This window comes from Oryzias melastigma, linkage group LG11, assembly GCF_002922805.2.
Source record: "Oryzias melastigma strain HK-1 linkage group LG11, ASM292280v2, whole genome shotgun sequence".
NCBI classification, from domain to species: Eukaryota; Metazoa; Chordata; class Actinopteri; order Beloniformes; family Adrianichthyidae; genus Oryzias; species Oryzias melastigma.
Window position 1 is genome coordinate 18,910,278 of NC_050522.1, and position 24,342 is coordinate 18,934,619.

Here is a 24,342-nt window from a genome sequence, read left to right on the forward strand (position 1 = left end):
CGTAACAATCCCCCTGTGTTTTGAAACTGAGTGAAAGGCAAAAGCGTGAAGCTGATCCGCAAGCTGTTGCACACGTTTTTAATTTATACGTTTATAACAGAATGGATCATTTATTGATAACTGAACCTCACGTTTTTTTTCTATGGCTTCACATTGATGCAATACTTGATTTTATCAAACATAAGATTCATTTGTAGTGGATTGTTTTTTTCCACAGTTTGGTGCAATAGCTACACCTTGTGGTTTTATCCAAAAGTTACCAAGAGATGCCAGATAAAAGCGTGGAGCAGTCTGACCTATGAAAGAGGGATCTGGATGAATCTCAGCTGCAAAAACAAGTTGATCCCCAACACTTTTAACTTCCAAACATCCAACTTCTCAACTGAATTAATGAAGACGGATACATCCTCCTTAGTTAGATTACATTTTCATTTCAACACGCATCTTTCTGTTTGGTTTCTGTTTGTATTATGACTGTCATAAAGTCTTGGTCTGTTCATAAATGATCACTTCTGAGCTGTGAACTAAGGATTATGGGTAAGGGAGCAAAGGTGAGGAAAATGGGAAGTCCCTCTTTGTCTGGCATGTGTCCTATAGATCAGAATACTTCTCCGGGATGTCTGATAAATGTCCTATAGCAAGGCTGCCCATTCCTGCTCCTCGAGAGCTACCACCCTACCTGTTTTCCAGATCTTCAAGCCCAGCCAGCTGCTGGTTAACTCATCCAGAGGTCTTCACATTCTGATTGAATGAACACTTCTGGTAATCAGCAGCAAGCAGTGCAAGGAGAGCAGGAAAACAGGTAGGGTGGCAGTTCTCGAGGACCAGGAATGGGCACCCCGTCCTACAGAAATGGATTAACATCTGAGGTTTTTTGATTTAATTATTTTGAAATTTTCTGATATATCAGTATTCTATGTGCTGTTTGTTTCAACTCGTCAAAGAAGGCCGGACGATCTTGAGACACCCACAAAAGCTGTTTTTGAGCAAGAATTACTTAAAAAAAATATAAAGTTAAATTCCCTCCAACAATCCTGTTACTGACATCCAACCTGTAACAACAAATGAGAAAAACAGATTTTTCATTTTGGACCTTTTTTTGTTGGACTGTTTTACCTTTGCAAAAACAAATACTGACTCAAAAGTACCCTTGTGGTTACTTTGTGAACTGACCTGGCTCCAATTAGTTTTGCTTTCAAACCTGCTCAAGTAGGAAGTCATGTGATTGTTCATCAGAGACAAAAATGAATAAATACAAATTCAAAAATGGCATCAAATGAACCCACAAATCAAAGAAGGGTGGAGTAGCTTTGACCATGTTCCATTAGTTGGGGGCGAAGCCGTGCTAATGTACTAATTAAATGTCTTGATTGGAAAAACATAAGTTCTATAAATTTGGTACAAGATATATGTCCTTAATCAAGACCATTTTTTTCAAAAATTACCAACACAAAAATTGCAATTTCAAGTATTTTGGATGTAAACAAACAAATAAATAAATAAGAGAGTTAGCTCTCACATTTGAACACTTCTTTGAATTAATCTCATATTGAAAAGCCAGTGGCACTGCGGGACAATTTAAGAAATAGAAGCTGCAAATCATGTTAATAGATATGTTTTATTAGTTGTGCATAACTGTGAGTGTGCAACTGCATATTACATTTTAAACATAATTTACACCATAACTTTGAAAACATGATAAAATATATATTTATTCATTTAAAACTATCCTGGGATTTTTTTTTCATTTCAATTGAACGACTGATCACCACTTTACCACACAGTAAATTACCAAAGAGGAAAGACAATCTCAAGAAAAAAGGAATACAGAACAACAAGTGATAGTGTGAAAAAATAAACACACCTTTAGTATTGCAAGGCTGATTTTTAAGGTTATATTTAGTAGACTTTATTTTCCAAAAATGTGCTTTTTTCAACTCATTTAGAAGTTAAAGGGGAAATAAATAGAATAAAAATCAAGAAAAGCAAAAGAAATTTTTTTTTTTTAATTTCACATCAAAACCTAGAGTTTATTTTTCGTGTTTTGATATATTTTTAAGGATTTTAATGTACATTTCCAGTTCAACCCAAAATAATTTGGGTTAATTCAGCACTATTTATTTATGTATAAATAAAATGGTGCTGGGCAAATAAATAAATTATAAGTTTTTTTATGTGTTATATTTGGTAGGATTCCAAATGATTGAGACTGAGATCATGATTTTCGGTTTTAACTACTTTTGTATTTAAATTGATGCACTCCAAAACACAATTGTCTATTGCTAATAATAATAATAATGATAATAAAAATAAAAATAGTGAAGGAGAATGCATTTATATATATATATATATATTCTGGTCGTTTCACTTCAAAACGCGAATATATTTTGCGCCATTCGTTTTGTAGTCCACATCCTAGACAGTTGTAGTCAATTTGTTCTGTCGCGTTGTTTTGACGTATCGGTAAAGCCTAACTCTGATCTTCCTGTTTCCTTTCTCTTCTTTATAGACTCGAGTCGGGTCGAAGAAAATAGGAAAAAAAACATTTTTTGTTTAAAAATAATAAATTAGAATGCGCCTTTTTGGCACAAAACCGACAGAACAGCGAGCCGCGGGGGGTGTTGGTCCCGTAGGCCCGTCTGTCGCGCGGTTCGAGGGAAAACCCGGAGAACAAACCCAAAGGGAACGACGAACCTGCTGAGGAAACACCGCGCGGTTCTGTGTTCACGGACGAACAAATGTATGAATCCGCGTGGAGCGCGCGCGGCGGTGGTACAGTCTCCCCCCGGTTCAAACAACAACCGCACACACACACGGGACAAACATGCTAGTGTCCTTCCGCGCTCAATCGTGCGAAATAGTCCAGTCCACGTCTTGTGGAGCGCGTGGCAGTGCCGCAGCTTTGCGCCACAAACAGCCACAGTAGAAGAACGGAAGTCCCCATCTGCAGGAAAAGCAGCCCTCCTCGAGCCCGTCCGTCGGTTCGAATTCCGCTCAGAACCGGAGCAGCGCCGCCGGACTCCGCGGAGAACCCCCCTCCAGCTTCCATCTTAGCTACCCGCGCACGCCTCACGTGTCCTGGGCCGCCGTCCTCACATGACCCGAGTGTTTGTCCCCGTGATCAGCGCCTCATCTCCGTAAACCCGCGTCGCTGAACGACGGCGTCCCACCCCCGCAGACTTCATGGAGATGCTGGATCAGAGTGTGGACAGCTCCGCGAGGTGAGCGGCTGCCGCCCCGCCGTGCCCGGCCTGACGGCGGGAGCAGCTCAGCGAGACCTCGGTCACTGAGTGGAATCTGATCTTTACATAAATCCGCTTAAGTCTTATAAATATTTTTTTTTCTTGCAAAACCATGAGTGTGAACGCGCCGCTGCAGATCCGAGAAGGCTAAAGCTAATCCAACTTCAGATTTATGATCTTAATCTGAGTTTAGCTGATCTAAACCTTCAAATCGGACTTTGTATGAAGAGATTTTCCAAATTAAATTGATTAGTAAACTTAAAAATAAAACTCTTTAGATCAGAGGAAACAGCACAGCAGCTCTGTTTTGACCATCAATCCACAGCCTAGTTTGAAAGGGGCGGAGCTTCGACCTCTCATGCAAACATCTGCATCCCACCACAAAGTTTTGCTTTGACTGTGAGACCTACAGGACTTTTGAAGGGTGTTTGACAATCTCACAGAGAAAACAACCTACAGTTTGTTGTGACAGTGATAGGAGAAACACAACAATCAGAATCCAGCCTTTTGCACACGTCCAAATGCCTCAGTGTGCTTCCGAAAGGGATGAAAGTTTAACCAGACCGGTGCCAGCCCCTTACCGGCCAACCAAAACAATAAATGTAAAAGAGCAATCTACGAATAAAGATTTTTTTAAACAGTAGTTAAGTTATTGTGTAACTATAGAATTACAATCTTAACTGCAAGGGTAACATTTGAGTAAGACAACTGTTTCATTACTTTTCTTAGGAAAGGAGCTTTTGACCTTTTATTCAGTGCTGTGTTAAAACATTAGCATTAACATTGGAAAATATAAATGTAAAATAATCTGAACCACAAACAAATCTTCACTGAGGATATGCACTTTTGTGTTTCCAGTTGGCGAGTTGTATGATTATAAACGTATGCAAAATTAAATGTTATGATTGACTTGGCGGTGCTCTCTGTGTTTGCAGTCATGACAAACAGGAAGTGGAGGATGTGGTGCAGCTTCAGGAGGGTAAGAACTGTTCCACTGTTCAAACTTCTAACATGTCAAATTAAAACACGCAGACTTAAAACAAACACCCAAAACTCAAACACACATGAAGACTAGAAACAAACGCATAGGCCTGAAACAAACGGGAAAACTGGAAAGAAACATCCAGACGTGAAACAAACATGCAAACTGGAAACGAACACGTTAACCTGAAACACACACACAAACCTGAAAGAAACACACAAACCTGAAACAAAACACAAACTTCAAACAAAAACACAAACCTGAAACAAAAACGCAAACCTGAAACAAGCACGCAAACCTGAAACAAACACGCAAACCTGAAACAAAACACAAACTTCAAACAAAAACGCAAACCTGAAACAAAACACAAACTTCAAACAAAAACACAAACTTCAAACAAAAACACAAACCTGAAACAAAAACGCAAACCTGAAACAAACACGCAAACCTGAAACAAACCTGAAACAAAAACACAAACTTCAAACAAAAACGCAAACCTAAAAAAAAAAGGAAAACCTGAAACAAATAAGAAAACATTTGGATGTGAACAAAAACATGTAGACCTAAAACAAACACGTAGACCTGAAACAAAACTGCAAAGCTGAAACAAAAACGCAGACCTCAAAAAAGCTTGAAGACTTGAAATAAAAACGCAGACATGAAACAAACACGCTGACCAGAAACACACATGGAACAAACTCACAAACCATTAACAAACACAAACCAGAAACACACTTACAGACCTAAAATAAAAAAGTAAACCTGAAACAAACACACAATCCCAAAAGAACCACACAGACCTGGAAGGCCATCTGAAACTTTCCCCTACAGCTTCTCTCTCCCTCTACATTTAGGCCTCCAAATATCTTCACATTCGGACATTGCTACCAGTCAGTGATGTCATCAAAAGTCTCCGGTCATGTATGTTGGTGTGTTGCTAGATAACAACATCGGTTTTATAACTTTAAAAAGTCATGCCAGCACACAAAGTCATCACTTACATTTAAACATAAACTTCTGTGCTTCAGTGCACACTCGGGTGAAGACACTTGTTTGGGATCACCCTTAAGGCTGAGGGATTCACACTCAAAAGTCCCTATGGGTACCCCCTAAAAAAACAATTTCAGATACCACTACCCCTCCAAATGTCCCTACAATTAGAGGGGAAGGGAGAATTTGAAACAAACGGGCAGTACCGAAAAAAAACATCTAAATCTAAAACAGAGTTTTACTGTGCAGACATAGAAAAAATACGCAGATCTAAAACAAAAATCCAGATCTGAAGTAAATCTAAAACTCATGTAGATCCGACACAAATACATCTCACAGAGTTGCGTATGCTCTCTTGATGATGTGAAGCTCCATTATTGATGGTGTGTTACAGGAGAAGCAGTGGGGGGGCCAGAGCAGACTGCAGTGACCATCGCCAGCGTCCAGCAGGCTGCGTTCGCAGATCACGGGGTGCAGTACCAGTTTCGAACCGAGAACAGCGGAGGGCAGGTGAGCCAGACAGAACCCCCAGCAGAGGAGGTCATCTCACTGAAGAGATGAAGGGCAGAGAGGAGCTGCTTCATCCTCACAGTTTGATGCTGCACTTTCTCACCCACGTCTCTGATGCTTTGAACCGCTACGTTCAAACAGAATTTTTGTTCCTTGTTTCTCTGAGTGCAGACATTTTTTGGAGAAGTTTAATGTGCAGTTATCCTGGTTTAGTGACTCGTTCTCGCCTCTCCAGGTGACCTATCGAGTGGTTCAGGTGACTGACGAGCACCTGGAGGCGGCAGCTGATGGGGCTGGTGCGGTCAGCGTCGTTTCCACGGCAGCGTTTGCTGGAGCTCCTCAGGCTGTGGCCCAGGTGGGTTCATGTGTTCTAGACCAGCAGGGGGAGCTAAATGGAAGTTTTGGACAGGCAGCCAGGACACAACCATGTACTGGCTGTTTAGGGGAGGAGGGCTGATGGTATGGGCTGCCACTGACTAATCGACTATTGAAAAAGTTGACAGCTAATTTAATAGTCGATTAGTCGTTATATTATATGTTAAATGGAGTTGGAGTGTTGTAAAGTTGAAAGTTATAAAGGCATTTTGTGATCTTTTTTCGACTATTTTGGCATTTATTAAAGTTTTTATAAGTTATTTTGGAATTTGGCTACTATTTTAGCTACATGCTAGCTATTTTGGCTTACTTAGACTTTTTTAAAGCTTTTTATACTATTTTGGAGTTTAGTTAATAGCTGTTTTGGCTAAGTTTAGCTTTTTTTAAGTTTTTTCAGGCTGTCTTGGAGTGAAGCTAATATTTACATGCTAGCTGTTTTGGCTAATTTATTCTTTTTCTGTTTTTTAGGATATTTGGGAGTTTATTTTGGAGTTTATTTTTAAGTTTTTCAGGCTGTTTTAGAGTTAGGTAAATATTTACACTGTAACTGTTTTGGCTAATTTAGGCTTTTTTTTATTTTTAGGATATTTTGAATTTTTGCTATTTTTTCCAGCTACATGCTAGCTTTTTTGGCTAACTTTTTTTTTTTTTTTTTTTCGTTTTTTAGGCTAATTTGGTATTTAGCCGATATTTTAGCTGGCTATCAGCTTCAGCGTTCTCAGCCATCAATTCCAGCATCTTTAGCGGCCAAATTCAGCTTATAGCATTCACACTAGCATTATCGCAGATAATGCTATATATCTAATTTTTAGTTAGTTTAAAGCTAATTTTGCGCATGACCTGATCATCAAAAAATTACTCCGTGACTAGTCGACTATTAAAATAATCGTTTGTGGCAGCATTAGTTGATGGTATGGGTTTGATTTCACTCCCGACATTTTTTTCTGGAGAGGTTCATTTTTTGCCCACAATTGGGAACACTGGTGATACAACTACTACCCCTACCCAATCATCACCATTAGAGGGCTCTATGCGTCAACTAAAAATCAAATTTGTGCAGCAACCCTGGTGGAAGGGTCCACTCCCAATTATTCTGTAGCTCTGAAGTCATTTCTTTTAAAGTTTCCATTAGAAACATAAAAATAAAATACATTAGGGCAGTGAATGTTAACGCATTAACGCCTGCGATTAACAAAACATAATTAATCAGTTAATATTTATTAATCGCGCTAGGCGAAATTATTATTTTTTTTGGGCCACCTGGTGTCATTTTAGCCTGGATTTTTTGGTATTTTCATTCAAAAACATCTCGATTAGTTTGTTGGCAAATTTTATTGTTGTTGTTTTTATAAAACTACAGCTAAAAGTTTCATTTCTATGTTGTGAAAACAGTTTTTGGGGTTTCCACAGCAAAATGAATCTAATTGTTCCAGACTGAATTTTCTGTTTTTGCATAATTTTAAGTCTAGTGTGTGAATTTAACATGGCAAAATAACAAAATAAAAGTCATGTCACATAGGAGAAGTTGTGCTGATTAAAATGAGACCAAAGTTTAATCGCAAAAAGTGAGTTTTAGACCTTAAGTTCCAAAGGGTTTTAAAATAAATGTTCTAAATGTACAATTTTGCACGTGATGTCATATTATGATTATTTGCAGATAATAAGTGACCTTCAAATACTCTTACAAAAAGAAAAAAATAATAATGTCTATTAATCGCGATTAATTTTTTCCAGATTTGCGATTAATTGGTTAACTTTTTTTTTAATTGATTCCCAGGCCTAAAATATATATATATATATTGAATAAACATGGAATAAGATTTTCTAATTTCAAATCAAATGTTAGAATTTCCCAGGTTCAGTGAAGGCAGCTCAGTCCTCCTTTTGCTCCTCTCTGCAGGCCGTCATCCAGAACCCCTTCAGCAACGGGGGCAGTCCCGTGGGAGAAACGGTGGCAGGAGAGACCCGGTTCACGTATTTTCCCGCCACTGTCGGCGATGGAACCGCCGTGTCTGTGCAGGCCGCCGATCCGGCCATCACCCAGACGGGAGGTGAGGAGAAGGATTCAAATCCAGTTTGTTTATTCAAAACAAGAAGGTGGAGCCAGAAAAAAAGGAAAAACAACATAAAGAACAATAGAAGAACAACATTTCTAGCTTCCTTAGAACCGATCTCACAGGAAATGCAATGAAAACTAAGATTGACCCTTACGGCGTGCCTTACTTAACGTCATGACCTGTTTGTGTTCAGGCCAGCTCTACGTGATGATGAGCCCCCCCGAGGTGCTGCAGGGGGCGAACCCCCGCACCATCGCCCCACAGACGTACGCCACGTGAGTTCAACTCCTTAAAACCACGAACTGCGACAGCATCAGATTAGAGTGTAAGTGGGTGAACTCGCCATGTTGTTGCAGGAAGGTGGAGGGTCCGCGCGTGCCCCGGGATGAGCGGCGGCGGGCCCAGCACAACGAAGGTCAGGCTGAATCACTCACCATATTGGCCCCTCCCCATGAGTCTCCATCCATCATGGTTATATCCATCATGTTCTATCTGCAGTTGAGAGGAGGAGACGAGACAAGATCAACAACTGGATCGTGACGCTGTCCAAGCTGATCCCGGACTGCAGCGTGGACAGCAGATCTGCGGCGGTGAGCGGTGACCTCCGCGCCCAGGTTCACCGCCGATGTACCTTTGACACGCCGGCTGAAACCGTTGTTTCTCGTTTGGCTGTTCTCCAGAGTAAAGGAGGCATCCTGTCCAAAGCCTGCGACTACATCCGGGAGCTGCGGCAGAACAACCAGCGGCTGCAGGACAGCTGCAAGGAGGTGGAGCAAGCCGAGATGGACAACGAGCTGCTCCGACAGCAGGTACACGCCCCCTTCTCTTCTACGTAGTATCCATGACAACAGCATTAATAAGAACTTTAATAAATGTTTGCAACTTTTAATGCTTAAGAACAAAATGTGTCCTGTTGAAGGAGTTTTTTGGATGTGATGATGTCATTTCCTGCCAAAATAAAAGCTCAAATGGTAGTCGACAAGCCGGCAGAAACTAGCACTAATGGCAGGTTTGTCCGACAGGTGGAAGAACTGAAGAACGACAACGCTCTCCTCCGGGCGCAGCTGCAGCAGCATGGCGTGGAAACCAACGGCGACGTGACGGCCCAGTGACGGCGCGCCACGCCCTCCCCCACCCTAAAAGCCAGACCCGGGAGACTCCGGGAGTCTCCACGAACCCAGTAAACGCGGGTCTCCTCTTTAACACTTGTTGCAGTCTGCGGGAAAGCTCTGAGGTGAACGACAGCGCCCCCTGCTGTTGAGAATAAGTTCTGCGTCTGATGCAGAGCAGATCCGAAGCTGCCAGCATCTGTGCAGAGGCGCACGCTCCGAAACGCAGCGGAGAACGAGGAGCTCCTCCGAGACTCTGATCATAAGGAGTAACTCCCCCCTACATGCTGCAGGGCTGGTGGGGGTCACATGTGCGGAAAACTAAAAACCTGGAGGTGTAACCACTGAAACGTGACTCCCAAAGGAAACCGTAGCTGAGCGTGTCTGTTCTGGAGGCTGCTGGGAAACAGAGGCCTTTCCGTTATTCAGAAACCTGCCCCCTCCCTGCTTGTGCTGGAGCGACACCCAAGACTGAAACTACATTTATAATTCAGAATGCTCCTTTGTCAGCTCCTGCACATCTGGGGTCTGATGGTTGACTGTGAACAGGTGGACTCAATTCCTCATGAACCCGGATCTATAAAGGAGCTTGAAATTAAAGCGATGACTCCGCCCCTCGCATGATTTTTTTAACATGGCTACTGCTCAGATTGGGACCAATGAAGATGTAAACTTAGGAGGTTGCTACCATACGAAGGTTATTTTTACTGCGCTTCAACTGTGAAGCGTGCATTTCCCGTGATGTCAGACTGCGGCCTCTTCCTTCAGCTCCTGCTGCTTGCAACATTTTTTCTAATTTAAGGTGGAACAACCTTTCTGTGAGATGAAATGAACTAATTTGCTGATCTGGAAATAAAAGATGTTCTACCTGGAGACTCCTTTCTGTTTGAGTTCTTAATAAATGTGTTTGTGGGATTTTCTATAGCATTTTTGTAAAAACACAAATGTTCTTTTGGACTTAATGTAAGAAAGGTACTGCAGCTGTAGTCTGGTGCAAAAATGCTGTAAAGTTTGTAGATTTTGAACTAACAGTTAAACTGTAAAAACATTTGTATTTAAATTTAAGTGGCAGAAACAGCTCTGGAAATTTACTTAAAACAATATTTTAAATATCTTCATCAAAATGTAACTGAGTTTTATTCTGGGATTATTCTTAAATTGATTAAAGTAATTCCATAGGAGATAGGTGATCAGTCAATGAAGTTAGAGAGGTGGACCTGAAACTAGTCTTTGAGGAACTCCAGAGGAATTCATCTTTATTATTAATTTATTTATTCGTTATTTTTAGTTATTTTATTAACATTATTATTAATAAAATGATGTTAAACATAATTTTTAAATCAATAATTGTTTTATTTGATCTATAAAAAGTTCTCACGGACTCTCAAACGCTCCAAACTGAGCGGGTGCTGGCGGGTTCTCGTTTATTCGGCACTTCCGTGTTACGTCATTTCCTTGGAAACTGCACCGGACGCTGTTGCCGTGGAGACCGGGCCAGCACCGGCCGAGCGAGCGAGCGAGAGTTCCTGTGACCGAAACATCAAACGTGGGAATTCTGCTTCGCTCTACTAAAGGTGAGTCTGCGGGAATTTACAGTTTTTCTTTTTCTTTTCAAAGTAAAAGTCTAACCGGAAACAAGGGGGGGTTGGGGGGCACTCTGATTATTATCCTTTAATTAATTAATTTATTTATTTATCTATCTAGCTATTTATTTATTTATTTATTTATTTATTTATTTATTTATCTATCATTTAATTTAGTTTAAATTAATTTAATTTAATTTTTATGCATGTTTCACAAATGGCTGAAGCCATGAATAGTTTAATTCACCCACTAAAAATAACTGCCGTTTTACTTTAGTCCATGACAATGTATTATTATAAATAAATGTATTATTATAAATACAGATTTCTTAAAAAAAAAAGTTTACATGTTTTATTGTAACTCCATAAACTCGGTCACACGGAGTTGTAAAGAGTCATGTTTCCATGGTCTGAACAGATCAGGTTTCATTTGCTTCATTTCCTGTAACTTCAGGGGTCCTCAGGTTTCTCTCACCTGGTGGACTGATCTCCTCTTCGAAGATGAAAAACATGATGGTGTTTGATTTGAAAATGTCTATGTCTGTCTATCCAATGACCAAATGATTGTTTCCTAAACTCAGATAAAACAAAAGTTGTTTTTAAACCTGGACACACTGGATGGCATTAAGTAATTTCCCCATTACCCACCTCCCTTAAGTCCTATTCTATTCTATTCTATTCTATTCTATTCTATTCTATTCTATTCTATTCTATTCTATTCTATTCTATTCTATTCTATTCTATTCTCCAGTCCTGTGATAAACTTTCTTTACTAATATTTTTAGGTCTTCCATCTCTGCAATATTTTGAAATCCAGTGTAAAGACGCAGTGCAGACTCTCTGTCTGCAAGATTCCTGATTGTAACTAGAATTGTCTAAACTAGAACTTTTTGAGGCAGAACCTTCAGCTCTCTGGTGGAACCAATTCTATGTTTCATCTTAGGCAGAAACCATGTCTTTATTTGAGACATCAAACGTTTCTGTCAGATAAATCTGAAAGTAAACTTAGACTTAGACAGCTGCAGGATTATTATTATTATTATTTTTTTTTTGGATGAACTGTAATTTGGTGGGCCGTTCTGCTGAGGTTTCTTCTATTTAACTGTTCCATTAAATCTGTTTGTCTAAAGACCTTGAATAAAATAAATTTTGCCTCATTGGAAAGATAAGAATACATTTAGAATTAAAAATAGCCAAATCTGTGCTCACTTTCTTAAATATTGCACTAGAATATAATTGGTGATTGAAAGATGCACAAAGAAAAACCCTCTTTGATGGATCATAATCTTCTGGGGGTCCACAGATGCTTCCAGTCAAGCCTGCTTTGCGCTGCAGCGTGTCCGAGTGGAACAACAACAACCTCCAGCTGTGGGCCGAAGCTCAGCAGCAGAGGCAGGTCTCTGGTGAGATCAGACAGGAGTGCAGGTCGCTGCGTAATGAGACCCACAGCAAGGTGGGTTCCTGTTTCGTGTGGGAGATGATGGTCCTCATCCTGAAGAAGCTCACAGATGCTCCTTTGACTTTCAGACGGTCTGGGATGAGAAGGAGACGTCTCGGCGTCTCACTGAGCGTGTCTGGGATGTCTCCAGGTGGAGGGACTTGCTGCAGAGCTGCGCTCAGAAAGTGGATGAAGAGATGGATGCTCTGACGCTGGTGATTTATAGAAATCCTTCTAGAACTTGCAGATTTATTTTGTAATAAGATTAATCAAAAGATCATCTTTCATCAGAAGATAATTGCATCCATTTTCAGGCTTTTAAAAAAATAATCTGTTTTAGCAGCTTCTTAATCAAGTTGGTACAATCAAAGAGAAGGGAACAAAAAGTTCACTGTATCCAGAACTTTAAAAAATCAAATCTGATCTTCTTCACTGTTAAACTGATCTTTGTCAGTGTGAAGAGCTTTGTGAAAGAAGAAGTTTATCAATTAAACATGAAGAGGAGAAGTATTACTGAACTTCTAGAAAAAAGGTTTGCAAACAAAAGGCAATAGATTCTAGATGAACCAGGAGGTATCAGATGTTGCAGTTCCTTCAAAGACCACCAGAGGCTGGTTTCAGAACAGGGAGATTCTCTATTTACTTCCATGTTAAAAAGTGACCAATGTCAAGTTTATGTTGGCAGGTTTTTATTTTTATCTTTTTTTTCTATCAGTTTATAAAAAAAGTTAGCAGTTTTTTTTTAGCTTTTGGGGAGAGTATCTTTGATTGGATTATGGAATTAAGATAAAAAAACCCTTGATAAACCCCACAAAAAATACAATATCTTTTTTTCAGATATAGATGGAAACAATTGTGTGATTTGGTACGTTTTTGCTCACAAAAATGCTAGTTTAAAATCCAAAAATATGTACATGAATGCTCAGGGGATAAACACCTAATTTACCCACCGTCTCAAATTTGATACACACATTTTTAACATGGTGTAACTGTTATAAATAAATAATTTTCAAAAAATTCAATTCTTTCAATGCAGCAAGAAGTAACTGAAAACAATAACAATACTTGAGTTATTCTCACCATAACGTTTTGAAAATTATCAAAAAAGTTTCCAGCCAAAAGTGTTTTTGAGATCTCAAAGAAGTAGCCATTTTGAAATGAGCAGGACAAGTCTTTCTACTTCCTCTAGTGTAGGGGTGTCAAAATCAGTCGCACAAGGGGTCGAAATCCAAAACATACCTTGAGTCGTGGCCTGAACAGGATAAACATTTAGTGAACACTCTAAAACTAAATTTTTAAACTTTAAAACATAACATTTCAACATATGTATGAACTAGATATAAAGCATTACCTGCAATAATGCTAGTGTGGATGCTGTAAGCTGAATTTGGCCGCTAAAGATGCTAGTGCTGATAGCTGAAGATGCTGAAATTGATAGCAAAAAAAAAAAGAAAAAAAACTGAAGCTGATAGCCAACTAAAATATTAGCTGAATGCCAAATTAGCTTAAAACAACAAGAAAACAACAAAAAAAACTTAGCCAAAACAGCTAGCATGTAGCTTAAAAAATAGCTAAACTTCAAAATAGTCTGAAAAAAGAAAGCCCAAATTAGCCAAAACAGCTGGCATGTAGCTGAAATATTAGCTGAACTCCAAAGCAGACAACACAACTGTAAAAACAATCAAAATTAGCCAAAACAGCTAGCATATAGCTGAAATATTAGCTAAACTCCAAAATGCCAAAATATTCCAGAAAGCGGGCAGAATGTAATTTTTTTTTACTTTAAAACAGTAACTTTTTAACATAGTTAAGAATAATAAAAAGGCAGCAGTATTATTCCAGAATAAATCAATTTAAACCTTAAATTGGTAATAACTTTAAATATTTTACTCTCCATAAAAAAATACATTTTGTCAAAATTATACAAGTTAAAAATGAGCGCAATATAACATTAATTACATGAATTAATTACCTGGAGGGCCGGATGCGGCCCTCCAGGTAATTACTTGGCACATGTGCTCTAGTGGAATAATGATTAACTACAGCGTTGAAAACGTGCACAAAGTTATACACGATTGGGTTTTGAGGAAAGTTTGGATAATTCTAATGAGAAAGGGCTCTCAAAAATGCATCAAATTTGATACAAATGTTTAGATAGGGTTCATAAATGTATTTTACTTTGCCTTGCCTACATAGCCTGGTTTGAATATGTTGTTGAGGTGGTTGGAGTGAAGCCGATTTGACCAACCCAATTAAATGTTGCTTTATCTTCTGCAGACTGCATGGAGGCTCATGATATAAGCTTTTCCAGGACTTGAGTTCCTCACTGTCACAATGACATTACTCTGGATCAGCATCCTCTACCGATATCTAGGTTCTATTGGTGGAAGGTGGATGTGGTTTTATGACTGTTTCTCATTTCAAACCAGGTGATTCTATTCTCCTCAAAATAGGCAAAGCGGCAAGATAGGAAACCCAATGAGTTGGTGGAAGACGTCTGAAAAACCTGTTTCAGAGTTCATGATATAGAAGTCACAAGTCAATTTAAAGACCAAAACTCTGAGGTTCATGACCTTCCCCCTCTATAGCAGTACAAGAGGAGCATTTTATTGTAAATGTATGTATTTCTATGGTTCTTGGAACTTTAATTTTCATGAAGTTCCTCATATTTTCACCTTCAAGAAACAATGTTTCTTCAAAGGGTCATGTGACTTCTGCCTCAATGTGTGCAGTCCAAAGAGCTGACTGAGCAGGCCCTTGCCGCCACCGCCACCCCCCTGGAGGTCAGCACCGAGTGCCTGATGCTGAGAGAGGGGCGGCGTGGGTACGAACTGGTCGCCGACCCTGTGGAGGAGCAGCTGCAGAAGGAGGTGGAGCTGATTGAGAGAGTGCAGCGGACTCTGCAGCAGCACATCGATGAGGCCTTTCAGCAGCTGTGGTGAGAGCTTATACGAGGCCACGCCCACTCCGCTCTGCAGACTTCCAACTCTGTTGTTTTTTCCAGCATCCTGCAGGAGGCGCGGCACCAGCTCACCGCCGACCTCCAGAACAAGACGGAAGCACTGGATATCGATAAATCCTGCCTGACCCTTACAATAGCATCACCTCACATCTCCCTGAAGACCAACCCCACCCGCATACCATCAGGGTAATGTTGCCATGAGAGGGCAGAACTTTTGTACTTTTTCTGAAGAACTGCCTCACTAAAAGCTTTTACTGGTGCAGTTCCTCCACCCCTCAGGAGTGGGTACAGCTCAGCAGCCACAATGTGGTCCAAGCCGAGGAGGCCATGAGGTCATCCCAGCAGATGAGGGAGGACATGAGCCTCAGCAGAGCCCAGGTGAGTGAGCAGGTGACAGTGCCCAGAACAGTGAGGTATCTGCTGCGATCTGAGGACAAAGATGCAGAAGCAGTAGACCTCTTGTTCTACTTTGCATTGCTGCTTGATTTGATTCATTTTCAGCAATCAGACTGGCAAGAACTTCTGTCCGTATTTGGATTTCTGAACTGCTAAAAAAAATCAAGAAGTTTCTCATTCCAGCTGCAGAACGAACTGGAGGCGGAGAGCAGAGCTACAGAGTTTGCTCTGCGCAAACGCAGTCATCACGAGGAGCAGGCGCGGGACGAGCTGCAGTGGCAGATACGAAATGTACAGGACAGCATTTTCTGCAACCTGACGGCTCGCCTGGTTCTCACCACCGTTGTCTGTCTGCAGACGGAAGCGGAAATTGCTGAAATGGAGAGCGACATCCAGGAACTGGATGCAGACCTGCAGGCCAAAACCGCCCCCTTGAAGCTGGCTCACACCCGACTAGAGAACAGGACCCGCAGACCCGGGGGGGACCTGTGCAGGGACGAGGTCTCTGTGGAGGACTCATCAGAGCAGGTTTAAAGGGCTTCAAAGTGATAATTTCATGGCATCTGCCTGCAGGTGCAGCACAGCCTGGTTGCAGAGGTGGAGCAGCTGGAGGCCACTGTGCTGGCTTTGCAGCAGAAGCTCTCCAAGGCTCAGTGAGTTCCTGTTTTCAGAATGACCGTCCAATTTCTGACCCAACAGCAGTGAGGGGCAGTATTTGCAACATGCTTTCCTCCTCTCAGACACTCTCTGCAGAACTTAAGGCTCCATCACGATCAAATGCTGCAGGATCTATCCAGAAAACAGGAGGCTCTGTCGCTGGAGCAGCGCAGCCTGAGCACCCGGACCCGCCTCACATCGGGCTCCAACCCAGTAAGGGTGGTGGCGCCGGCGGTCCCGTTAATGAACTCCTGTGGGAGGAGCAACCTGCAGCTGTTGGCCGAGTGAGACCCCTCCCCTCCCTGCGTTGTTGTCCATGTTTTTCTCGTGTCCTTATCAACTCTTAACTGCGCTCCAAATTCTGCTCGAAAGCTGCCGGGTCGCTAGGTGTTTACCATCTGCACTTGTTTTCCAAAAGGCCAGGCGAGTCTTATCAAGCTTGGGCTTTAATGGCTGTGTTTGGCTTCGTCTTATTGTTTGATCAACTGATGCGATTTGGAGCATAAAGCAGGAGTAATGACGTGAACTTTGACTCGGCTTTAGATAAATCGGGCAGTAAAGTCCAAGGACTAAAGGGCAGAAATGTCAGCAGCTAAACTGGACTTAGGTGCAAATTTTGGCTTTCTGACAATCATTTTTTCAAATATTTAAATTAGTGTGTCATCACAGGAATTTTTTTAATGACTGCAGGAAGTGACCACAAACAGTGGGGACTCAGGCGTGGCCAGAGCTATCGAATACTTCCAAAACACAGTGGGAGGGGGGTCATGACAGGGATGGTACAGGGGATGGACATACAGATGACAATCAAAATATGTTTTTACATTTTCATATATAAACCATGTCTTCAAGAACCAATTTGACAAAGAAATTCCATTAATTACAACATAAATAATTCAGCTGGTAAAAAAAGTTGATATCAGAGGCTTTAACTTTACAAAACAAATCCCGAGTGAATTTTCTCCAAAGCTTTACTATCTACATCCCTTTTTCTCGGGCTTTGAATTCATGTTTTAACTAAACATTTACTGTACTTTGATTTTTGATTACTTTGACTGTTTGGTTTTCCCTAATTGAATGAAGCAATTTAATAAAGTATTGTGTTTGTAAAAAGTGTATACAAACTGTCACTGTGTGCTCTAACATGTTGCAGTTGATTAACTAAAAGACCGGGTGTTAAACCATCAAATTAGCTCATATTTTAGCTTTATGCTAGCTGTTTAGGCTAAATTAAACATTCTTTCAGTTTTTTAGGCTAATAAAAAGTTTAGCAAACATTTGAGCATGTTTAGGCTAAATTTGACCTTTCCATTTTTCGGCTGATTTGGAATTCAGCTTATATTTTAGCTTTATGCTAAGGGTTTAGGCTAAATTAGACATTCTTTCAATTTTTTAGGCTGATTTGGAGATTAGCTAATATTTTAGCTTTATGCTAGCTGTTTAGGCTAAACTAGACATTCTTTCAATTCTTTAGTCTGATTTGGAGTTTAGCTAATATCTTGTCTTTATGCTAACTGTTTAAGCAAAATTAGACCTTTCCATTTTTCGGCTGATTTGGAGTTTAGCTTATATTTTAGCTTTATGCTAGCTGTTTAGGCTAAATTAGACATTCTTTCACTTTTTTAGTCTGATTTGGAGTTTAGATCATATTTTGTCTCTATGCTAACTGTTTAAGCTAAATGAGACCTTCTTTCCATTTTTCAGCTGATGTGGAGTTTAGCTAATATTTTAGCTTTATGCTAGCTATTTAGGCTAAATTAGACATTCTTTCAGTTTTGTCGACTGATTCGGAGTTTAGCTAATATTTTCGCTCTATGCTAGCTGTTTAAGCTAAATTAGACATTCTTTCAGTTTTTTTAGGCTAATTTGGAGTAGAGCTAATATCTTAGCATTATGGTAGCTATTTAGGCTAAGGAGGCAACACTTCAAAGCAGGGGTTCAGCGACCCATCCCTCTCGTGTGTGGACTCACCAATCAAAGAACCTCATTGAAACCACACTGGGGTTGGTACTATCACCTGTCAGAATCAGGCCTGCTCTGAGATTGCAGGTGGCTTCATGAAAATTCTTCCCGGAATCGGTTTTCCTCCAATAAAACGCATGAGAGTTTTTGCATAAACAGACTGTTATAAAACTGTTAGGAGCACCTTTGTGCCACAAACAACCCCTCCCACCCAAGGTGAGTTGGTGCCCATTCTGCTCTAGTATCACCCACATTTATGACTTTAGAGTGTAACCCCTCCCCCCCAACACACACGGACATCACGCGCTTCCTGACTGCTCCAATTATTCTGAATCATTTCACTTAAGGGCCTACATGCTACCTGGCTGTTGCCCCTCACTGAGGGGGTAATTAAGGCGGGCTGGTGCCGCACAAATGCCCTGCATTTCTGCATGAGTGGCTGCGCCTCTTATCTGCTCTCTCGTCATGATGGCGTGCGCGCCTCGCCCCCCGCACTCCCACTCCCAGGCTGCCGCCTCTTTTTCTTTTCTTGGTCACATGTTCAGGTGTTGTCCGTGGGATGGAGGCACCACACAACATCTCAGCTGCGGAAGACACGAGCCCAGCGGACGCCAGCTCCATCATGGGAAACTGGACGGATTCAAGCGCCGGGTCAGCACAGGAGATTCAACTGAACATCACAGACTGTGTTGCTCTTTCTGTCTACACTTTCACCTTCATGCTGGGACTCCCTGCCAACCTGTTTGTGCTCTTTGTGTACGTCCGCAAGGCTCGCAAACATGGCGCCACACCCAACGTGGTCTACGCCCTCAACCTGTGCCTGGCCAACCTGGGGCTGGTGGTCTGGCTGCCCGTGAAGGCACTAGAGACGATACTGCAGAGTTGGAGGTTGCCACCGCCCGTCTGCCCTGTGTACAGCTTCTTCTTGTACTCGTCATTGTACAGCAGCTGCCTCTTCATCACTGCTGTCACGGTGGGTCGCTACCTGAGCATCGCGTTTCCCATCATCTACAAGAGATACCGCCATGCGCGCCTCTCCTTCTACATCTGCATCACCTTGTGGGTGGTGGTGATGTTGCACCTGAGTGTTGGTCTGGTGGCCGAGCGGGGAGGGTACTTCATCAGCCTCAAGGACGACGAGTTGGCGTGCTACGACCACTTCAACGCGTCGCAACTGGAGGTGCTGCTGCCCCTGCGGCTGGAGATGGCCATTGTCCTATTTCTCCTGCCTCTGATTGTGACTTCCTTCTGTACACTCCGCTGTGTCACGCTGGTGTGGCGCTCAAAGCTGCCCCCCATGGGCAAGAGGAGAGTGCTGGCAGTGGCCCTGTCCACGCTGACCGTGTTCATAGTGTGCTACGCGCCGTACAACGCGTCCCACGTGGTGGGGTTTGTGCAGGGAACAAACGTTGAGTGGAGGTCTTTGGCCATGCTGACGAGCTCCTGCAACGTCTTCCTGGAGCCCATGGTCATGCTGATGCTCTCGCCGGCTTCATCCAGAGGTGTCCTGCGAAGAATCTGTGGCAGGCAGAGCCAAAGAATCCCTGCCAACGTTTTTACAAATGTCCGAGCCCTGAACACTCTTTCAGAGAGGAGCCACACAGGATTGAGCTGATGGGGACAGGCGGGGGGCTGGACAACCTCTAAGCAGCTCAGGAGAGCTTGAACAACTCACAAAGCCCTGACATCACTTCTTTCTGCTGACTGGAGCAAAGATGAGATGAGACGAGGTTCTTGGCAGGCGTGGGCTCCACCCCAGCTCAGCTCTGTGGGACTTTTCCACCCACGATCCACTGATAGATGCAGAGATACCACAGAGTTTGAATTTCTGGGCAGATTTGGTCCTGAATCCTCCATATGGGTGAACCTACTGATTATTTCTGACATGGTTTCCTCATGTGCATGAGTTTCTATTTGAGCTTTTTGAATAAACGTTGATGTTTACACGTGTCTGTGCTGTTTTCTTTGAGTCATGAACATTTTTAACATCCTTACAAACATCAGCCAGGAAACTCACAAGGGTTTGAAAGAGGAAAAAAAAGTCTGTTTTGTTTGTCCACAAGCACAGCTGACCTGTTCATTCCAGGAAAACGTGAGGAGGTCCGGTAATTAGAGTACATTATCAAGCTGCTGGGAAAAACATCTTCATTAACCTCTTAGCACCAGTAAATAACCTGATCGAGTAAAGGGTGCTAATTTACACCAGTACAAAGACTTGATTTGCTTTCTTAGACTGAGCAGAGACTTAGAAATTGTGTTTTTAGTGTTTTTAAAATGGTAAATGGCGTATACTTATATCCATCTACTTATATTTGTGCTTTACAGTCACAGACCCATTCACCCATTCACACACACATTCACAATATGTTGTTGTGGCATTTTTCTGATCATGGATACGATGAAAGTAAAGATTGAAATTTAATTTCGGAATATTTCTTTATTCAAGTCGTAATTTTTTTAAAATTTGAAATCCATCCAAAACTGTATGGCTGAATAGCTCTTATATTTCTCGCCATTTTTATTGCACCGGTAATGTAATGCTGCATTCACACCGAATGCGATTCATGTGGCCCGCCCCTTCTTCGCTGCATGGCAAATTTCCTGCCTGCCGACTGTCAACAAATTTGTTCCTTAAGCTTGATGCTGCAGCATCGTGTGGGAGGAGCAAAGAGCTAATGTTTTAGCATGATCGCTACATGGAGTGGTGTCTGTGTTTATCTCAATTACAATGTATTGAAGTCACAGACAATGTTGAGACATTAGGTACAAAAACATCTGTAATCATGTCTCCCTGTTTGGGTTTGTGTGATCATTCAAAGATTTTACTGGTACCAGGTGTGTCTATCTCACTCTGCTAGCAGTATCTGCGTGACTGCCTGTCTGTCTCTCTGCCTAAGTTTGAAGGCTCACTGTACCGCACCAAGAGGGGAAAAATAAAAACAAAAATAAAATCATGGTACCTTCTTTTTTTATTTTCTTGATGTAATTAAGAAAAATATCAAAGTTCAGGAGGCCTGAGCAGGCAGCCTCCGCACCCCGCTGTGGCTCTCTGTCTGCTAGCTTATCGAGCAGGCTCCGCTAGCCCCCGGGAGGCTGGTTGGCAACAGCAACGCCCGATCCGAATTCTCCCCTTATTCCTTCCCATTAGCCATCCCCCTTCGCCCTTTGTTTATCAGTCCAGGCTTGCTCCAAACGGAGGGTGAAGAAAAAAATAGTGTCTAATATTTCGGACATGACTTTCGTTCGATGATGTCATCAATATTGCCGGACTGCAGCACTTGAATAAACATAACAACCGCGGTTTTATAACTTTAAAAAGGTCATGCTACAACACAAAGTCATTACTTACATTGGTTAAATTGGTTCACAGCGCACCGAAGTGAAGAAAAGAGCTTCTTAGCGCGGCACGGTTTACTCTCACGATAGTGGAGTTCTCTGTTTGGAGTGTGAAACTTAAAAAAATAATAATCCCAGACAGGACTTCGACTTCAACTTCCACTTCAAATGAAGGGGGAGGGCTAAGGGGAAGGGAGAAGGCGAGTATTCGGATTGGGCTCAAGAGAACCATCACAATTTCAAAGCAGGCTGGCGATCTGTCCAGAGCGTATTCCACCTTTGCCCAACAGTAGCCAGGACGAGCTCTGGCAACCCTGCAGCTCCAGCAGGTTAACAAAGTAGATGGAAGTTATGGACAAAAACACTCGCTTTGGATTAGTATTTTACCCACTGATCGCATCACTGGAAACGTCACATGCCTAAAGCTAAGTCCCTGATTGGTAGGTGAGACACAACAAGCTCACAAAATTCAGATATTTGAACACAGAGTAATGTGCCTAAACAATCACTTCCTCACCACAGAACCTGACTCTGCCCCGCAACGGCGTTCTTATCAGACTTGCTTAAGGCCATGCAACTCAGAGCCTTGCCTAGCAGGGTGCGGTCCCAACCACTCTCACGTGATGGATTGTTTGTGCAGCACTATAAGAATGAGAACACTCTACTCTTGGTCAGAGATCTCAAGACCTCTCTGCGTGTATTATTTTACCTTGTACTAAATAAAAAATCTGCAAACACACTTGATATTATTTCTTTATTTCCAATGGAGCAGAGATTTTTCCACTACAATCTTGGTGTCAGAAGTGGGATTCTATGATCGACATGAATATAGAGATTCATCTTCAAACCTGGGGATTGGGGATGGGGATTGTGATCTACGGTCTGGAGATTTTTCCCTTACTCTGGCCACGCCTCTCAATTCATGCTGCTGCCAGACTTCCGACCCGTGCCCGTCCTTTAAATTGCTGTAAGATAGCTGAAGAGAGTGTAAAAAAGGGATGATGGGAACTCAGAAGAGTTCTGGGTCCAGCTTCCACCATGATGGAAGCAAGAGGACAAAGTTTGGAGAGAGGGACCTGGTCTGCTCCAACCACTGAACTGATGCCAGTGTGGTCTCCATCACCTGCTGGACCTGAACCTCCTAAAAGTCTGTCTCTCTGAAGTTTTAAAATCTGACTTTTGAGAATTGAAACCATGTTATAAACTGATAGAAGCTGCAGTTTTTGTTTGTGTCATTGAAGTTGGGATCTTGAGCAAAGTTTTTCTGTCCACAAAAGGAGTAGAGGTATTCTTCCTGCGCCACCTCTGCCTCGGAAGGTTGCCGGGAAACGTAGGGTGGAGGGGTGGGGTCAGGAAGCGTCCAGGAGCTTATTAAATTTCCGCAGCCGGAGCTCGTTGTGTGAGAAACCCGGCTTCAATCAGTCAGAAGTCCACTGGTGGAAGAGGCAGCAGTAGAGCAACGCACTTCTGCGCCCTCCAGCCTGACAGGTGAGTGAACCGTGCTGCCTTCAGGTGCATCCTGGATTCTGCACCTTCAATTTGGGTATTTTATGATATTTACCACAAGCTTAAAGAAAGTGAATTTTTTTGAAAAAACAGATTAGATATTTCTGATTGAGTGTTTTGACACTATTCTAAAAATTATTTGTTATTTAATATAACATCCTACATTTTAGAGATTTCCAAAAAACAAAAAATTGTGTCTTTTTTTGGTAGAGATCTATAAAACAAGTGATGTTGACAAGTAAAAGTTCTATACAAAAAGTTTTATATAATTTTTTCACTATAATTTAAATTGTAAATTATATTTTGATAATTTCATCCTTCATCAAATTAAATTTTCCGCATCACCATTCTTAGGTTTTAACCCCTTGAGACCTTTTGATGTGTCAAACCACTTTCACTCCAAATTTATTTTAATCTAACATTTACATGAAATTAAAAACACAAGTGATTTTTTTTCATAGCTTTTCTCATTGGCGTCAAAGTTAATTAGGTCAGTGATCTGAGATCCAGGTGCTGCTTCTGTTCTTTGTGGAAGCTTTAGTGGCCATCAGAGAACTCTGAAGGGTAGTTTTGTTTGAGTCTGTTCCTCTTTTAGGGGCTCTTCTTGTTTTCCTTCCTCAGAAATCCTGATATCTCTTCTCGTTATTTGACTCTCGCGCCCAGTGAAGGGTAGAAGCTTCAACATTTCTTATATTTCACTGAGAATGAATAACAAGGCTTCTCAAATTTAATTCCTGCCCCTTTCTGCTCTTACTTCAAATGAAAAACATGTCATCACCATTTCCAGTCCAAACTTGATCAAGTGATCCATGCTTTTATCACCATCACTTCAACGCCCGCTTCGTATCCACGACCCAGAACACATCACAGCTTTATAATCCCTGGCTCCATAAAGACCAGCTGCTCCCGGTGGTTTAAAAAGCCACATACAGTAAATGAGGGTGATTTTTCTAATAGATCAGATCAAAGCGGCTCCTTTAAAACCCCACAGTTATTGAATCCCAAAGAGCATGTTGGGTGATTTTAAGTGGCCTAAACTTTGGTTGACAAAAACAGAAAATTCCAGATTGTATTTGATCAGGGGCTGCACTGTGGCGCAAGTGGTTAGCGCTCTCGCCTCACAGCGAGAAGGCCCCGGTTCGAATCCCAGCTGGGAACTTTCTGTGTGGAGTTTGCATGTTCTCCCCGTGCATGCGTGGGTTTTCACCGGGGACTCCGGCTTCCTCCCACCGTCCAA

At 41.8% G+C, this 24,342-nt stretch overlaps 4 protein-coding genes across 5 annotated transcripts in view; 3 read left to right on the top strand and 1 right to left on the bottom strand.

Annotated features, from left to right (window-relative positions):
* The window catches only part of LOC112160885 (lamin-A), a 14,044-nt gene extending 11,266 nt beyond the window's left edge, over positions 1–2,778 (bottom strand). For both annotated transcript variants that reach the window (XM_024295778.2, XM_024295759.2), the window contains exon 1: positions 2,695–2,778. The gene's annotated coding sequence lies outside the window, so the exon portion shown is untranslated. The remainder of the gene's footprint in view (positions 1–2,694) is intronic.
* Positions 2,779–3,081: 303 nt separating this feature from the next.
* On the top strand, positions 3,082–10,138 carry usf2 (upstream transcription factor 2, c-fos interacting). Its single transcript, XM_024295958.2, has 10 exons — positions 3,082–3,221; positions 4,178–4,221; positions 5,609–5,724; positions 5,960–6,079; positions 8,000–8,150; positions 8,350–8,431; positions 8,513–8,571; positions 8,655–8,746; positions 8,837–8,965; positions 9,179–10,138. The coding sequence occupies exons 1-10, from the start codon at positions 3,184–3,186 to the stop codon at positions 9,266–9,268; spliced, it is 921 nt and encodes a 306-aa protein (XP_024151726.1). The 5' UTR covers positions 3,082–3,183; the 3' UTR covers positions 9,269–10,138.
* A 586-nt stretch (positions 10,139–10,724) lies between these two features.
* Positions 10,725–17,419, top strand: tekt2 (tektin 2 (testicular)). Its single transcript, XM_024295707.2, has 10 exons — positions 10,725–10,839; positions 12,152–12,301; positions 12,376–12,501; positions 15,019–15,224; positions 15,291–15,434; positions 15,512–15,626; positions 15,828–15,935; positions 16,002–16,145; positions 16,218–16,297; positions 16,385–17,419. Exons 2-10 carry the CDS (start codon positions 12,152–12,154, stop codon positions 16,587–16,589), a joined length of 1,278 nt encoding a protein of 425 aa, XP_024151475.2. The 5' UTR covers positions 10,725–10,839; the 3' UTR covers positions 16,590–17,419.
* Positions 17,420–17,608: 189 nt separating this feature from the next.
* LOC118599332 (free fatty acid receptor 3) lies at positions 17,609–22,443 on the top strand. Its single transcript, XM_036214223.1, has 2 exons — positions 17,609–18,914; positions 19,033–22,443. The coding sequence occupies exons 1-2, from the start codon at positions 18,729–18,731 to the stop codon at positions 19,876–19,878; spliced, it is 1,032 nt and encodes a 343-aa protein (XP_036070116.1). The 5' UTR covers positions 17,609–18,728; the 3' UTR covers positions 19,879–22,443.
* Positions 22,444–24,342: the final 1,899 nt, after the last annotated feature.

Bases quoted from the DNA above. Each gene is read 5' to 3' on its own strand.
- usf2 (XM_024295958.2), top strand. From the start codon at position 3,184: ATGGAGATGCTGGATCAGAGTGTGGACAGCTCCGCGAG. The intron at 8,151-8,349 runs GTGAGGAGAAGG...GTTTGTGTTCAG, and splicing joins GGCCATCACCCAGACGGGAG to GCCAGCTCTACGTGATGATG. The intron at 8,747-8,836 runs GTGAGCGGTGAC...GCTGTTCTCCAG, and splicing joins TGGACAGCAGATCTGCGGCG to AGTAAAGGAGGCATCCTGTC.
- LOC118599332 (XM_036214223.1), top strand. From the start codon at position 18,729: ATGATGGCGTGCGCGCCTCGCCCCCCGCACTCCCACTCCCAGGCTGCC. The intron at 18,915-19,032 runs GTCAGCACAGGA...TACGTCCGCAAG, and splicing joins TGGACGGATTCAAGCGCCGG to GCTCGCAAACATGGCGCCAC.
- tekt2 (XM_024295707.2), top strand. From the start codon at position 12,152: ATGCTTCCAGTCAAGCCTGCTTTGCGCTGCAGCGTGTCCGAGTGGAAC. The intron at 12,502-15,018 runs GTGATTTATAGA...CAATGTGTGCAG, and splicing joins AGATGGATGCTCTGACGCTG to TCCAAAGAGCTGACTGAGCA. The intron at 16,146-16,217 runs GTCTCTGTGGAG...ATCTGCCTGCAG, and splicing joins GGGACCTGTGCAGGGACGAG to GTGCAGCACAGCCTGGTTGC.